Genomic DNA, 16,248 nt, shown 5'->3' on the forward strand with positions numbered 1-16,248 from the left:
AGTGTGATTGGAATAAGTAATAGTTTTTCACTCTGTACAGCATCTTTCTCCACCTACCAAATGGGAGATCGTGCCATCTCTGCCTCATGGTGATGAGATGTTACGACACATCCAGAAAAATTCATAAAGCACCTTGCAGAGCGGGCCTGCAGAAAACTGTGGTTTTCACCATTGGAGTTAAGAGCGGGAACGCATCAGACAAAAGACATCGGCTCTGGAATCTGTGGGAAAGATATTCTCCACTAATGGAAGCAAAAAGAAACTCCTATCGTTAAGACACATAATAGCCTACGCTAAAACATTCACAAAACGAGCCGTGAAGCAACAGTAAGCCGCAGGCCCCCCTCCCGCTTCGGCCGCAGTGGTGGGCGGGGCTTGATGCTTGGCCACGCCCCTTGCGCCTGGTCCCCGCGGGCACGGCCCACCCCAGCCACTGGCCCGGGCGCTGGGCGAAGCCAGTTTTGCCCCTCCTTCCCTGTTACAGCGCGGAGGGACAGTTCTTGCGCCTGCGCCCTGCGTCGCTGGGCGCCTCAACTTGACCGCCTCCCGCCCGCGCCACCAGCCCGAGGGCCCTTTGTGCGCCTGCGCGCTCGCGCTTCCGCCCTCTCGCGGCGCTCGGCTAAGGCAGTCTGTCTGTCGGACTCTGTCCTCGGAGCAAGGAGAGGCGAGGCGACTTCGGAGAGCCAGCGGCCCGATTATTTTCTTTTCCCTCCCTCTCTCCCGTCCCACATCGCTATTCACCCCTCTCCCGCCTTTGCTTGCGCAGCCATGGCGGAGCCGTCGGCGGCCACTCAGTCCCCATCCGTCTCCTCGTCATCCTCCGTGGCCGAGTCCTCTGCGCCCGGTGGCGGCGGCGGGAGCCCGGGAGCCTGCCCCGCCCTGGGGACGAAGAGCTGCGGCTCCTCCTGTGCTGGTGAGGCGCGCCGGGGGACCCCGACCTCGGGAGGGGGGTGCCTTCGGGGTCAGGGACTGCAAATCACTCTTGCGTACTGGAGGCTTCAGCCCCCGGGAAGGAGCGTCTGGAAAATGGGGTAAGGGGGAGGGGAGCGTCAGGTCTTGCAGGCGGTGAGGGAATAACGGGGTGTGAGGAAAACAGGTTGGGGGAGGGGAGATACTCTGGAGAGTGGGCGTTAACGCCGAGACTGGGCAGGTGGGAAAAGACACGGGTTCGGGGGGAGCCGTCCTCTGAACCAGGGTGATTTAGTGGAGGATTAGAGAGATTGAGCGGATTGGGGCAGGTTGGTGGTAGGAGAAATGACTCCTTACGATTTTGAGGGGATGGTGGTGAAAGGGTTGGGTTGCATTGCAGGTTTTGCAAACAGGTGTTGACATAATCAGCCATTCGTAGTCTTCCAAAAATCATGGGTTTTTTTGGTTGCCCGTAGGAAAGATGAGGAAGTTTAATGGAAACACTGAGGCCGTTTTCTATACTGTTTTTATCTGCTGTTAATTTTTTGTGGCCAGACACCGAATGCCCGATTTTTTTGAGGCTCCGAGGTAGAAGGAGGCGTGATGAGAATAGCTCAGGGAAGATTTGGGAGGGAGCTGCTGATGGTCCAAGATGGATCCGTGGCTGCATCTGCAACACAGCCTGCTCTTCACTGGCGCGGCGTGGGGGTGGGGACACGAGGGTAGCTGCTTATATTCTAGAGGATAATAGGTAGAGTCATGCCAAGCCATCAACATATTTTAATTTCATGCTTTTTGTCGGCTATTATTGATCGAAGTATAACAAAAGGGGGTGTTTCCCGCAGACAGGGGGGAGGGGGAGAAAAGTCAGACAAAGCAGGGGCTGGTTGAACCCCCTTCTCTTCCCATCTCTGTGAAAGACTAGGAGGGAAGCTGCAGGCCGCTTTCAGTTTCCATTGTATAACGCGTCTGCCTGGTGGTGGGAGCTGGCTGGCAAGCTCCCCTCGTGCAGAGATCTGCAGTGCAGATGCCTTCTTGAGGGGGGAAAAAAAAAGCACCATGAGCAGGTGGTGATTCTTAAAGGAACTCAGTCTTCCAAGAAAAAGAAAAAAAAAAGCGTCTTGTCAAAAGAAGGGCCATAAGCTTGGCAGAGTACAGATAATTTTGCTGTTTATTTAGTTACCTTAAAGGATTTTGAGACGTTTTAAAATGCTTCAACGTCTCCTTTGCCAGAATCTTGGGTTGATTGTTCTAAAGAACAAAACTGATCTTAGCCCTAAATATATTCTCTACATGTTTTTCGAACAGTGGATTTCCATGTAAGAGCTTTGGTACTCATTTGGATTTTCCAGTGTGGTTATGGCCATTTCAGTAGAAACAGTATCAGAGGAAGCTTCTGCAAGGCCAAGATTACATGTCCAGATAAATGAACGAAGCAGCAAATTTAGAACCCTTGTCCCCTTTCTACCACTGCTTCTCCTCCAAATTTTTGTGTTCTGGGCAAAGGTCCAGATGAACAGCAGCTTCCTTATATATTTAGCAACTTGGTGTTTTGGCTCTAATCACTTGTCATTGGTTACTGTTTGGTTTTTGGCCCTTTTGTGCATACCTTTTGATTTCTCTTGGTTTTAAATTTTTGATACAGTTGAAAAATAAATTAGATACTCTCTCCACCTTAAAGTCTTACCCATTGCAAATATGTATTAATATTGTGTAAAAATCATTAATACAGTTTTAGTGGGTTCAGTGCAAGATCCTCATTTGTCAGGTCAGTACTGGAAAAGTTTAGCTTAAGACACTGCAGTGTATAGTCATCATTTCATTGCAGAAGCTCTTCCTCCTTACAGAATGCTTTCTCCATCTCTGAGGAAATGTCTCAAGCTTTTGCACCATGAAAATAAGATGAAGTCTGTTATTCCAAAATTTGACTCATTTAAAATGGATTCTTGGGCTTCCCTGGTGGCGCAGTAGTTGAGAGTCCGCCTGCCGATGCAGGGGACACGGGTTCGTGCCCCGGTCCGGGAAGATCCTATATGCCGCAGAGCGGCTGGGCCCGTGAGCCATGGCTGCTGAGCCTGCGCGTCCGGAGCCTGTGCTCTGCAACGGGAGAGGCCACAACAGTGAGATGCCCGCGTACCGCAAAAAAAAAAAAAAAAAAAAAAAGGATTCTTAAAAAATTTACCTTGTTTTAAAAATCTGTAAGTGTTGATGTCAACCTTTAGCTTCACTTTCATTCACCAAGCTCCTCTTGGTTTTAGAGACTTTCAAAAAATAAAAAAAAGAAGAGAAAGTGGTCACTTGGTGCCTGCAGGAGACAATTGTGTCTTGACTGACCTGTCCAAATTTTAGAAATTTAGTTCCTACCTAAAGGTGATCAGCAATAGCACTCTCTCTTCCAGTGCATCGGGTGTTAGTGCAGCTGGCAGAGATGTACGCTTGGAGAAGGTCGGGGCCAGGATTGGCTTCCCAGATTTCTGCCTTTGAAGGAAAGTGAGGATTTCAAAGGCAGAAATTTGAGGTTGAGGTAGAAAATACGGAAATAATTAGTGCTCTTTTCAGGATGAGGGTTGCCTTATTAGACATCAAGTATAGATACCTGTCTATTGTCTGATGTTTAAAAGTGCTTTAATAGCTTGTTGTCTATAGCCTTTGAAATTCTATAACTTGCTAGAGACTATTCTTTATTACTGCTCTGAAAATCATGGTGCCAAAATAAAGCTACATTTCTTGTGTCTGTTTGTGGAAGTTAGCTTAAAGCAAAAACAGCTTGGACAACTAAAAAATATTTTAATGCTTTAAATACTTCTTTTTCACTCATGAAACTAAGTTGTTCTGTGTACTTTTTAAGGCATCATTTTTACGCTTTGTTCTAACACGTCAATCAATCATATGATTATGTAACTTGTATTTTCAGTCTTAACTCTTAAGTAAAAAAGAACTCTGACCACCCATTCAACGCTGACATCTGTATTGCATTCATGTCCCATTAGCAGTGACAGTATAACATGGTGATAAACACACAGACTTGAGCCCCAGAGACACCTAGATTTCAATCCCGTCTCTCTCATTAATTGTATGACCTTGTGTACATCCTAAGCCTCAGGAACGTGACCTAGACAAATTTGCTTTGCTGCCCTTAGATCCTAACTTTGATTGAATAACGATACCTAGTACTTGCTTGATACATCTATTTACAGGTTTGAAACACATAGATACAAAAAACAGTTGAATTACAAGTGAGAAATCATTTAATCTTCCTCCCAGTAAAGGATGCTCTTATATCTTTTTCTGCTTTCTAAAAGCGAGTCAGTTGTTTCAGCTTTTGACCCCTCATATTAATAAGAGCTGCCACTCCTTTCACTCACCTGATCTGTTAAAGAAGTTGAGGGGGAGCCAGGATGTTTCATAGATCGCTTGGCATCAGTATGCTTAAATACTTTCTGCAGCATTCTGACCATTAAGTATAGTCACGATACATTGTGAAACTCCTATCAGTGGAAGCAAGAGTACAGGAGACAGCAAGAATGAATGGTCATGTCAATATGGTTCACAAATGCCTGTTGACTAAGGTGGTTTTTATTCCCCAGGAATAGAAGATTTCTTTTAATGCTGTTTTCTTTTAGAGTCAATTCACAAATAGTTTAACGACTATGATCAAACAAACCAGTCTACATATATTTAACACTTACACCTTCCTTAAATTGAAATCTCTTGGGAATTGTTTATGTAGTAGCTGGTAAGAGCATCAGTGCTTTTATTTTTATTATTTTAGTGATGGTCTGAAAACAAAATAAAACTCATACTATTGCTTTTTATTGTATTCTGTGGCGAGGAAATTATATACTGGTCCTGATATAGGAGGCACCTGTTTAATCCTGTGCAGGTTACAAACGTTTGTAAACAAAGCTTGGTAGTGAAGGAATTGGTGATGTGCCTTTGAAGGGCCAGGGGAAAGTTAAGGTTTCCAGTTTTGTGTGAGCCAAGAGGTTGTTTGTTCTTTAGAAGGGCGCTTCTCTTTAGACTAGCCATAAACCTAGAATTTACCACTTTTGTAATTCTGAGCAGAATTAACAAAAGCTCCCAATAAATGGTTAGCTATGCATATTTGTTGCGTGTACCTAGCTTATAGTTTGTGTTCAACTTTATTGTTAATGATGAATTTATAACTGCCTCCTAAACTGTACAGACTTGTGAAAAATATATAAATTTCATAATAAAACTTTTAAAATAAAAACTACCAAGTCGGTATTATGTTCGTATCATTTAAGTCATTCAGGAGTTGTGCAGGAGACTGACAGCTTTTATTCTGTTTATTCATAACAACTCTTCTAGAAATAATTTGGATCATCGGGTATGTTAAAGGTGTTTTGAAAAAGTATGTATGCTACATAAGTTTAGCTGTAATCAGTATTGCTTGTGATTACATCATTGAAGTCTTTTACTGCATATCTGACTAGTAACATCTGTTATTAGAGTATGACATGTTACTCTGTAATACTGCAATTTCAGAGAGAATCTGTTTATTTATTTATTTATTTGACGGGGTGGGGGGAGCCTGCATTGCATGGCTTGTGGGATCTTAGTTCCCCGACAAGGGACTGAACCTGGGCCACGGCAGTGAAAGCGCCGAGTCCTAACCACTGGACCGCCAGGGAATTCCCTTTAAATACTGTATAGGATTTGCATTTCTGTTTTATGTTTTGGGGTGGTGGTGGTAATTGTTACCAGTTAGCCTCCTCTTGTGATGGTCTCTTTAAATTTCAAAGAAATATTCGTATCTGTTTTTTCCAATCTACTGGTTGAGTTTTGCCTGTAAGCACATCATCATAACCTAGTGGGGAGGCGGGTTGGGGGGTGGCAGAAGGAGCTGTTTGACTTGTTCCTCACTGGCAGTTTGCCCTTGAGGGTCTACTGAAGGGTATTCTGAAAAACATTTTTAGCAAAACTAATACAGAGCCACCTGAAGGCATTTCAGCAGTGAGCATTGTCTTCTTTTTACATAAAGGTGGAAATATTTGATTTTTTATATCTTACCTTTGTGTATTGCTTTATGGTTTGATTTGTGCCCATACATTAACTTAATTCAACAAATGTTTGAGCATACATTAAAGCTCTTTGTTAGGTGCTGTGCGTACAACATCTCTCTAAGAGGCTGTATTCAATAGGAGAAAGACTTATATTTTTTATCTGTGAGGTGGGTAGTGAAATAAATCTCACTTTACAGATGAGGAATCAGAAATTAAGTGATATGCCCAAAGGTTTGTGTCCGTGAAGTTGAAGATAGGATAAAACAGGGATAGAGGACCAACTCAGTTCTTTCAAATATGTACACTGCCTCTCTTTGAAATTTGAAACAACATGCGATAAAAACGGTTCCGTCACCCTCTTGAATTCAGTTATTGGTTAACTGAGTCCAGTTAACTTAGAAACCGTCACTTCTGGTCCCATGGTTCCTAAGCCGGGTGCCTTTTTGCTCCACCGTTCTACAGAAACATCTCTTGTCAAGTTCACCAGTTATTTTCCACATTGTTAAATCCAGTGGTTACTTCTCTTCGTCATTTTATTTTATTTTATTTTAATTAATTTATTTATTTTTGGCTGCGTTGGGTCTTTGCTGTGTGCGGGCTTTCTCTAGCTGTGGCGAGCAGGGGCTACTCTTTGTTGCAGTGTGCGGGCTTCGCATTGCAGTGGGCTCTCTCATTGCGGAGCTCTAGGCACTAGGCACGTGGGCTTCAGTAGTTGTGGCACACGGGCTCACTAGTTGTGGCTCGCAGGCTCTAGAGCACAGGCTCAGTAGTTGTGGCGCAAGAACTTAGTTGCTCCGCGGCATGTGGGATCTTCCAGGACCAGGGCTCGAACCCGTGTCCCCTGCATTGGCAGGCGGATTCTTGACCACTGCGCCACCAGGGAAGCCCTCTTCCTCATTTTAAATGCCCTTGATTCCTCCCTTTCCTTCATACAACAATTAGCAAATCCTATTGATTCTACCTTCAGAATATATTCAGTGACTACTAGTTTTCTCAAGTTCCATTGCTACCACCCTGGTCCAGGCTGTTATCATAGCTCTCCTGGATCACTGAAGTTGCCTCCTAAGTGGTCTCCATACTTTCTCCCTTGCCTCTCTTCAGTCTTTTCTCTGCACAGCAGCTGGTGTAAGCCTGCGAAAAATGTAAGTCAGATTATTTCACTCATTGGCAAATGCTCTAGTAGCTTCTGATCCCACTCAGATTAAATGCTGAAGTCCTTCGAAGGCTTATGAAGCCCTATAATATCTGGTCCCAGCCTCCCCCTTGCTCACCCAGCTTTAGCCACACTGATCTTGCTGTTCTTCACACCAGGAGTAGCTCTCTACCGCAGTCTTATTTGCTGTTCACTGTGCCTAGAATGCTCTTCCCTCATACATTCTCGCAGCTCTTCACTCTCTCACCTCCTTTAGGTCTTTTCCTGGCCACCTGATCTAACTTGCACAAGAGAAAAAACACCTTATAGGCCTTTCCTGCTTTATTTTTCTTACCACTTGTCATAATCTATTTTACAGTATTTGACTTATTTATTTGTATGTTGTCTGTCTGCCACGGTAGAATATAAGTTCCATCAGAGTGGAGATTTTTGCTGCTTTATTCACTGCTCTATCTCTAATGCCTGAACAGAACCTGGCACAAAGCAGACCCTCAGATGTTTTTAAAGAGATCAGAGACCTTATTGTTTTTGTCAGGCAACTAAAACTAATCCTGGGCTCATAATAGATGTTCAATAAATTTATGGAATGGATAGATAGTTGGAGAAACCCTATTCCCAGAAAAATATGCATATAAATGAAGTATTGCGTGAACTTTCGCAGATTCATGAACTACTATGAAATCTACTCATAAACCTCAGGTAAAGAAAATTTAGTTTTTAAAAGTCAAATTATAAGCTTTGCAAAAACTTATACATATGGAAATTGATATATTCATTTAGGTGCTGAGGAGAGAATTTTCATGTAAGCGCATAAAACTATATCCAAATATACGTACGTTACTGTCCTTACTTCTGGACTCTAGGTATTAAGTCCACTAATGGCTTTAATCCATAAAATTATAACCACTTGAATGCCACATTTTGTGTATTAGAAAGAGACTCACTTCCAATAAGGACTCAATGGTAGGCTAGTCTGATGTGTCAGAATTTTAAAATATGTTAGAATAAGTTTGATTTCCATCTTACTGCTAACAATCTGAGATTTTGATCTGATGCGTTTCAAACATTATTTGGAGAAGGGTAAGATATTCCTAACGACAGTAAATGTAGCACTACTTTAGAAGTTGGGTTATTAAAATATTTGTAACCAATTTACTGTTTATACAGTCCAATTTGTTTCTTTCTGTCAGACTTTCTAACGTTTCTTGTGCGACAAGAGTTCTGCTTATTTTTCCTCTTAGATTGCATATGCATTTACTCCACAAACGTACAAAGAAAGCTTTCCAACTCTGTTTAGTGTTGTAACAGAGTGAGCATCTTGACTTATACCAGAGGGGACTACATTACTACATTAGTAGGACTAATATCCAGTAGCTACTCAAAGTCTGTTTTTGAAATAACAATTTAAACTTTTACTATTTAGTTTTCACCAAACATTTATTAAGGCTCTATAATGTTCAGGCCTCCATATTCTGTGCCTTCTACTATATGCTGACCATCATATTCTGTGCCTTATGAAAGATACAGGGACGTGTAAGGTGGCCCTTAGCCGTAAGGTGCTTCCAGTCAGGTTGGAATTTATTTCCAATAGCAAATAAATTGAATTTATTTAACTAGATATTAGATCTTATCTAGGTTTATTGGTTCCAGAGGACCAAAACATTACTAATTGGTCTATTTGCCGTAGTTATATTAGCTCTAGTAAATTAAAGATTAGCCTGCCAGTTTATGTAGATTCTCCCCATGCCTTAAGTTTGGAAAGTGCTTAGTAACTTGCTTCCAAAGGGCACAGTGTAGAAGGGTGGGGAGAAGTACTACCGTGGAGAAACTTGGCAAACTCTACCTCAGCCAGGGGATCAAGGTTAATATCATCAGTGGTAAGTCATATTAATAGTATGAACCCTTGATATGGTATGACAAGGGTGGCCCTTCATCTCAGTGGAGGATTACCTCCCTAAAACTCATAACTCCAGTCTAACCATGAGAAAAACATCAGACAAATCCAAATTGAGGGGCATTCTGTAAAATATCTGAGCACCACTGCTCAAAATTGTCCAGATCATCAAAAGTAAGGAAAGTCCGAGAAATTGTCGTAGCCCACGGGAGGCTCAAGAGACGTGATGACAAAACGTGACGTGGTATCCTGGATGGGATCTTAGAACAGGAAGGGGGCATTAGGGAAAAATTAATGAAATCACAACGAAGTGTGGGCTTTACTTATTAGTAATGTATCAATATTAGTTCATTAACTCTGACAAATGTACCACGATACTAATGTAACATGTTAATGGCGGAAACAGTGCTGGATATAAAGCAACACTCTGCAATCTTTTTGCCTTTTCTGTAAATCTAAAATTATTCTAAAATAATTTTTTTTCAAAAAGAGAGAGAGAGAAAGACTTAATCATGAAATAGAAATTATTTTGGAAGAGGCAGGCAGGTCCGAGTAATGCAGTGGAGGTCCTAGCCAGCACAAAAAGGTAAGAAAAAGAAAAAAATGGCATTAAGTTTTGGGAGAAAAATCAGTCTGCCTATTCCTGGAGCTCTGATGGGGGGGAGGGCAGTAATTGGCTCCGTTTAGCAGTTTTTACTGAGATCATGAGTTGACATCAAGAATTGTGGTCATGAGAAAGAGTGGAAAGATTGACATTTTTTTGTGGCCCAGCTATAAAGCAAAAAGGAAAACTAAATGATAAAAATCATTTGTTTTGATATTAGAGAGAATTTTAAAAATTTACTTATTTATTTATTTGGCTGCACCGGGTCTTAGTTGGTGGCACATGGGATCTTTAAGTTGCAGCATGTGGGATCTTTAGTTGCAGCACGCGAACTCTTAGTTGCGGCATGTGGGATCTAGTTCCCTGAACAGGGATCAAACCTGGGCCTGCTGCATTGGGAGAGCGGAGTCTTAGCCACTGGACCACCAGGGAAGTCCCTAGAGAGAATATTAATATTAGAGAGAAAAGATGTTTAAAAGAACTGATGAATTTCTCATTTTCATTATATTAGTTTTAGATAAAATTTCAAATACTTTATTTTTCCTTATGTATTAGAAAATGCTTTAATAATCTATAGAAACTAACACAAAGGAAAAAGCTTTGGCGTTAAATTGTAGAAGTCATTCTACAAAGTTGTTCCTAGAGTAACTTACTTCTCTAAAAAATAGTCTGTATTCTGCTGGTGTTGAAGGACAGATATCACCAAAATAAACAATTCACTGAAGCTGCTTTTACTGCAGTTTAAAAAATTCAGTCAGATTTATTTAGTATATTTTCCCCAGGTGATCTGACTGGTAGAGAGAGAAGCAGCACAGGCTTTCAGGAAAAGTTCAAGTTTAAATCTTGATTCTGACACTTATAAGCTTCAGTTTTTGTAAGGATTTGATTTATCATGTATATCAATACTTAATTCAGTGTCTGTCACAGATACCTGGGACTCAGTAAGTGAAATGAAGCTGTTTTCAAAGAGAGTATGATTTTTTTTTTTGTAGTTTTAGTTTTGACAGTTTGTTGCAGCTTAAAGTATTATCAATATTGAAAATCCAGTGGTGTGAAGACTAATAAGATTATTCACTAAATGGTTTTATTGAAAGACTTGCTAGAGATCCCATTTTAGGTGTCCTTTTTCTCCCTTTAAGTAACTACCCCATTCCATGTAGGTGGGGAGCATAGGTATGTGTTAGGAAGTATAAGAAAAATGTATGTTCACAATAGAAAATTTAGGAAACAAAAACGTAAAGAAAATTAAACATCCGTTGGTACTATATCCTTTCATTTTGTAACAATAATTTTTTTTTTTTTTTTTTTTTCCGTACGCGGGCATCTCACTGCTGCGGCCCCTCCCGCTGCGGAGCACAGGCTCCGGACGCGCAGGCTCAGCGGCCATGGCTCACGGGCCCAGCCGCTCCGCGGCATGTGGGATCTTCCCAGACCGGGGCATGAACCCGTGTCCCATGCATCGGCAGGCGGACTCTCAACCACTGCGCCACCAGGGAAGCCCTACAATACAGTTTTTAATGAATAGTATCCCATCGTATGGATATACCAAAACCTATTTAACCAGTCCCTAATAGATTTTTATTAAATTTCCTTAATATTTGTGATGAACAATCTTATAACTTCATATTTGCAAAAATTTATGGGACTTCCCTTGTGGTCCAGTGGTTAAGAATCTGCCTTCCAATGCAGGGGATGCAGGTTCGAACCCTGGTTGGGGAACTAAGATCCCACGTGCCGCGGGGCAACTAAGCCCACACCCATGCGCCACAATGGAAGAACCTGCATGCTGCAACTAAGACCAGACACAGCCAAATAAATAAATAAAACATATATGCACAGATTTATTATTTTATTTATAAATAAATCTAATTATTTATTGGAATTAGATTTCATCAGGTCCACTCGTACTTTTTTATCCCTTACCTTCTAGCAACTTCCTGGACTTTGTTCCTGCAAATATTGCTGCTTTTTCATGTTCAGTCTGTTTCCTTCTACTTGCTCCTTTCTCTATATAAAGACGCTTGTCATTTCCATTCCTAAAAATCTTTCCCTTGACTCTGCCTCTCCCTCTAGCTGCTGCCCAGTTTTTAGTCCTTCCCTTTATCATCATACTTCACACACTTTAAACTTCCATTCAGTCTTCAGTGCCTGGCCCGCTCCCCACCCCTCTAACTATAGAGTCATCAATTAATTACTAAATTACTTGATTACTTAATTTCAGTGACCCATCTGAAAGTCTTAACCACTCATCGGCTTTTTTTTTTAATATATTCATTTATTTATTTGTTTTTATTTTTGGCTGTGTTGGGTCTTCGTTGCTGTGCATGAGCTTTCTCTAGTTGCAGCAAGCGGGGGCTACTCTGTTGCGGTATGCGGGCTTCTCATTGTTGTGGCTTCTCTTGTTGCAGAGCACGGGCTCTAGAGCGCAGGCTCAGTGTTGTGGCACATGGGCTTAGCTGCTCTGTGGCATGTGGGGTCTTCCCGGACCAGGGCTTGAACCCATGTCCCCTGAATTGGGAGGTGGATTCTTAACCACTGTGCCACCAGGGAAGCCCCACTCATTGGCTTTTGACTCTGTTAATCGTTCCCTAAAGCTTTCTCCAAGTGACACCATTTTCTCCCACATTGACTCCTTTCTGTCTCCTTCACTGATAGTTCTTTCTTGCTCCTCTTTAAATATTGGTAGTGTATCTCAAGCTTCCATTGTTAACAGCTCTCTGATTCTCCCTGGACAAATTCATTCACTCCAGTGGTGTCAGTTCTCACCCAGATGTTAACTCCCAGATCTTTATCTATAACCCTTAACAGTCTCCTGAGCTTATTCATATTGGCAAACAGTTTCCTCTTTGATATGCCTTAGACAACTTATTTTTTAGTGGAAATTAATATAAAGAATTCCTTCTCCTCTGTTTCATTCCCCAACCAAGTGGCATTTCATGTAGTCCTTCAGTCCTTTGATTTTTGCTTCTCCAGTCTCCCAACATCCAATGACCAAGTCCAGGCCATTCTGTTCTGTCATATCTATCCCCTTTTTCCCATCCTCACTGCCTTAGTTAAGCCCTCATGTCTTGCCAAGATTATGTAGTAGCTTTTCATTTAAGTCCATACTCTACCCTGCTGCCAGAGTTCTCTTTAAAATACATGTGACATTGTGAATCCCTTACCTCCAGTGATGCCTCATTATACATAATATCCAAATTTCATTACATGACATTTAAAGCCATTTGGAATCTGATCAGTTGTTCCTTCTCCCCAGAATGCCTTCCCCTGTCTTGTTCACCTGACGAACATCTCTTCTGCCTCTGCTGCGTTCCCACAATGCATACGGTTTTGCTGGTTTGTCTTTTTCAGTTGCTTGTGCACAACCATCATCTCTGTGCTAATACAGTGCCTAGACCTAGCTACTTGAAGATAATGTTTGATTTAATTAATAGTATTTGAGCATTAAGGTTGCCTTTTTTGGGTTCAGTTGCCTGTAGCATAAATATGGCATATGAGTACAACATGGTTGTGTAAGTTAGAAGACCTCATGCAATATTGTTCCAAACTACTACTGGTTATCTGTGTTCTGTATCAAAATAGATGCTATTGCATAAAACTTTGTATGTCGAAATTTTCCATTAGGAGGGGTGTCAGGTGGAGATGAAAAGTTCATAGGATCTTTTTTGTCATCAGGCTTAATTTAGCATTTGGATTTTCAGATTTGTTCAGTTGGCAGAGATTTAATGTTGCAGATAATTGCATACAGAAGTGAACCCATCTGGGGGCCTTCCTGATGGCGCAGTGATTAAGAATCCGCCTGCCAATGCAGGGGAGACGGGTTTGAGCCCTGGTCCGGGAAGATTCCCACATGTCGCGGAGCAACTAAGTCCCGTGCGCCACAACTACGGAGCCTGCGCCCTAGAGCCCGTGTGCCACAACTACTGAAGCCCGAGCGCCTAGAGCCCGTGCTCTTCAACAAGAGAAGCCACTGCAGTGAGAAGCCAGTGCACCATAACAAAGAGTAGCTCCCTCTCGCTGCAACTAGAGAAAGCCCGTGCACAGCAACGAAGACCCAACGCAGCCATAAATAAATAAATAAATTTAAAAGAAAAGAAATGAACCCATCTGGAAACATTAAAGAAATAGATAGAAATGCTTGCTTTAACAAGGAAAGGTGAATTGTTTTTCATTTGTAGGAGTAAATGTGATGCTTAATTTTAAGATAATTAAAAAGTAGTGAATTTTAAAATTCTGGTTTTGAGTTACTGAATTACTGCCTCTTGTCCACTAAATTCTGCCTTGATGTTAACATGCTCCATTTCTGTTGACTAAATAGTTTGCTTTTTTGTTTTGTTTTTGTTTTTGTTTTGTTTTTTTGAGGCACACGGGCCTCTCACCGCTGCGGCCTCTCCTGCCGCGGAGCACAGGCTCCGGACGCACAGGCTCAGTGGCCACGGCTCACGGGCCCAGCCTCTCCGCGGCACCGTGGGATCCCTCCGGACCAGGGCACGAACCCACGTCCCCTGCATCGGCAGGCGGACCCCCAAACACTGTGCCACCAGGGAAGCCCAATAGTTTGCTTTTTTTAACTGAAGTATAGTTGATGTTCAATATTATGTACATTGCAGATGCACAGTGCAGTGATTCACAATTTTTACAGGTTATACTCCATTTATAGTTACTATAAAATATAGGCTATATTCCCTGTGTTGTATTTAGATTAGTACTTACAGATATAGTGATGGCCCAGTCCTTTAAAGCAATCTCCTCATTTTAAGTGTATTTCTAATATTTGTGAAAACATTTTTATAATTGCAAGAAAAAAGGCGTTAAGTAAAGATCAGTATATTTAGGGGCACTTTTGGAGGGTTTTGTTTTTCACATGCTGTTTTTATTAATTTTTTTTCCATTTTACCAATGGCAATTTATATTCTGTTTGATTATTTTTCTTTTAAGGCCAAAGGTTGTAGTGAAAAGCAAATCTCCCTCCTGCCCCAGACCTCAAAGTCCCTGTTTTTGCCAGTTAACAAATGGAGGCACACTGTATGCACTTCAGTACTTTGGTGTTTTTTTGTTTTTTTTTTTGCGGTACGCGGGCGTCTCACTGTTGTGGCCTCTCCCGTTGCGGAGCACAGGCTCCGGACGCGCAGGCTCAGCGGCCATGGCTCACGGGCCTAGCCGCTTCGCGGCATGTGGGATCTTCCCGGACCGGGGCACAAACCCGCGTCCCCTGTATCGGCAGGCGGACTCTCAACCACTGTGCCACCAGGGAAGCCCAGTACTTTGGTTTTTAATTTAATGTATCAACATATATAGCTGTTCCTCATTCTTTTTCATAGCAGCAAGTATTCCATTATTTGGATATAACTAAGTAGACATCTATTGATGGTCATTTAGATTATTCCTAGTATTTATAACCAGTGCTCTATATCCTTATATACATGTATTTGTACATATATGCAAATATATCTGCCAAGTTAAAGAATATGTGCAGGAGGTGGTGGAGATAGTTTATGCATTTAAAATTTTGATATGTGTTGCCAAATTTAGAGAAATATAATTTTAGAGATGGAAGATTTCTCATGTTGGTCCTGTTTTCTGGTGGCGCAGTGGTTGAGAGTCCACCTGCTGATGCAGGGGACGTGGGTTCGTGCCCCGGTCTGGGAAGATCCCACATGCCGCGGAGCGGCTGGGCCCGTGAGCCATGGCTGCTGAGCCTGCAGCGTCCGGAGCCTGTGCTCCGCAATGGGAGAGGCCACAACAGTGAGAGGCCCGCGTACCGCAAAAAAAAAAAAAAGTATTCAGGGTCAATTTTACATATTTGCCAACTATAATGTTTAGTACTCATATTCGTGACTGACTCCTCAAAATGAAGTTGAAAATGGTTACAAGCAAAATCAGTTAGCACTCAGATCCCTGTTTTTCCTTTCCCACATGAAGTTGCAGGCGAGCATTATCTTTCTTGAGGTTATACTTGTTTAAAAATGCTAGGGGTTCCTCTTTTCTTCCTTTGCAGGTGAGAAAGAGTATTTGACCAAAAAATTGAATTGATTAACTTTTAGAAATACATCTTGAAAATGAAATAAGGTTTTGCTGCCAGGTGAGTGAAAACAGTAATTGGAAATATAGATTTGGGTTTTCTCATCTTGCTTAAACCCAGTGAAATTAAGATGCTTGGCCAAAAAAAAAAAAAGGAAAGTTCAAATTCCTGTGTGAGGTTGTCAAATTCTCACGCTGTATATTTTCTTTCAGATTCCTTTGTTTCTTCCTCTCAGCCTGTATCTCTATTTTCGACCTCACAAGGCAAGTCTGTCATTTTTTGTGTGTGCATTAATAAAAGAAAAATGTTGAGAAAGAGGCTGTAACTGGGGATACGAGGCACAGGTTTTCTTTTGCCCCCAAATCCCCTAAAATAAAAACCAAATCCAAGCCAGTGCTTTCTATTTAGCAGTTTCTAATGGATTTCCCGTAAAACTTAATAAAATAGAATGAGGCTAGGTGGACTCTTTAACATAGCATGAGCTTTAGGTGTAGTTTTGAGTATTTCTTAAAAATTAAAAACTTGCCCACAGAACTTGGAGTAGATAGAATTGTGGGTCAGAAAACACACCACCTCCAGAATGCATTTGACCTATAGATTTGCAGTTATGTAACTGGTTTGGATAGGTAGTAGATTTGG

The 16,248-nt window shown here is 41.8% G+C and overlaps 1 protein-coding gene across 3 annotated transcripts in view; it reads left to right on the top strand.

Annotated features, from left to right (window-relative positions):
* The first annotated feature begins 641 nt into the window (after nucleotides 1-641).
* The window catches only part of RTN3 (reticulon 3), a 61,973-nt gene continuing 46,366 nt past the window's right edge, over nucleotides 642-16,248 (top strand). For all 3 annotated transcript variants that reach the window (XM_082845365.1, XM_082845364.1, XM_082845363.1), the window contains exon 1: nucleotides 642-913. In XM_082845365.1, coding sequence (XP_082701491.1) covers nucleotides 769-913 — 145 coding nt within the window. In that variant the 5' untranslated portion in view covers nucleotides 642-768. The remainder of the gene's footprint in view (nucleotides 914-16,248) is intronic.

This window comes from Leucopleurus acutus (assembly GCF_964270905.1).
Source record: "Leucopleurus acutus genome assembly, chromosome: 8".
NCBI classification, from domain to species: Eukaryota; Metazoa; Chordata; class Mammalia; order Artiodactyla; family Delphinidae; genus Leucopleurus; species Leucopleurus acutus.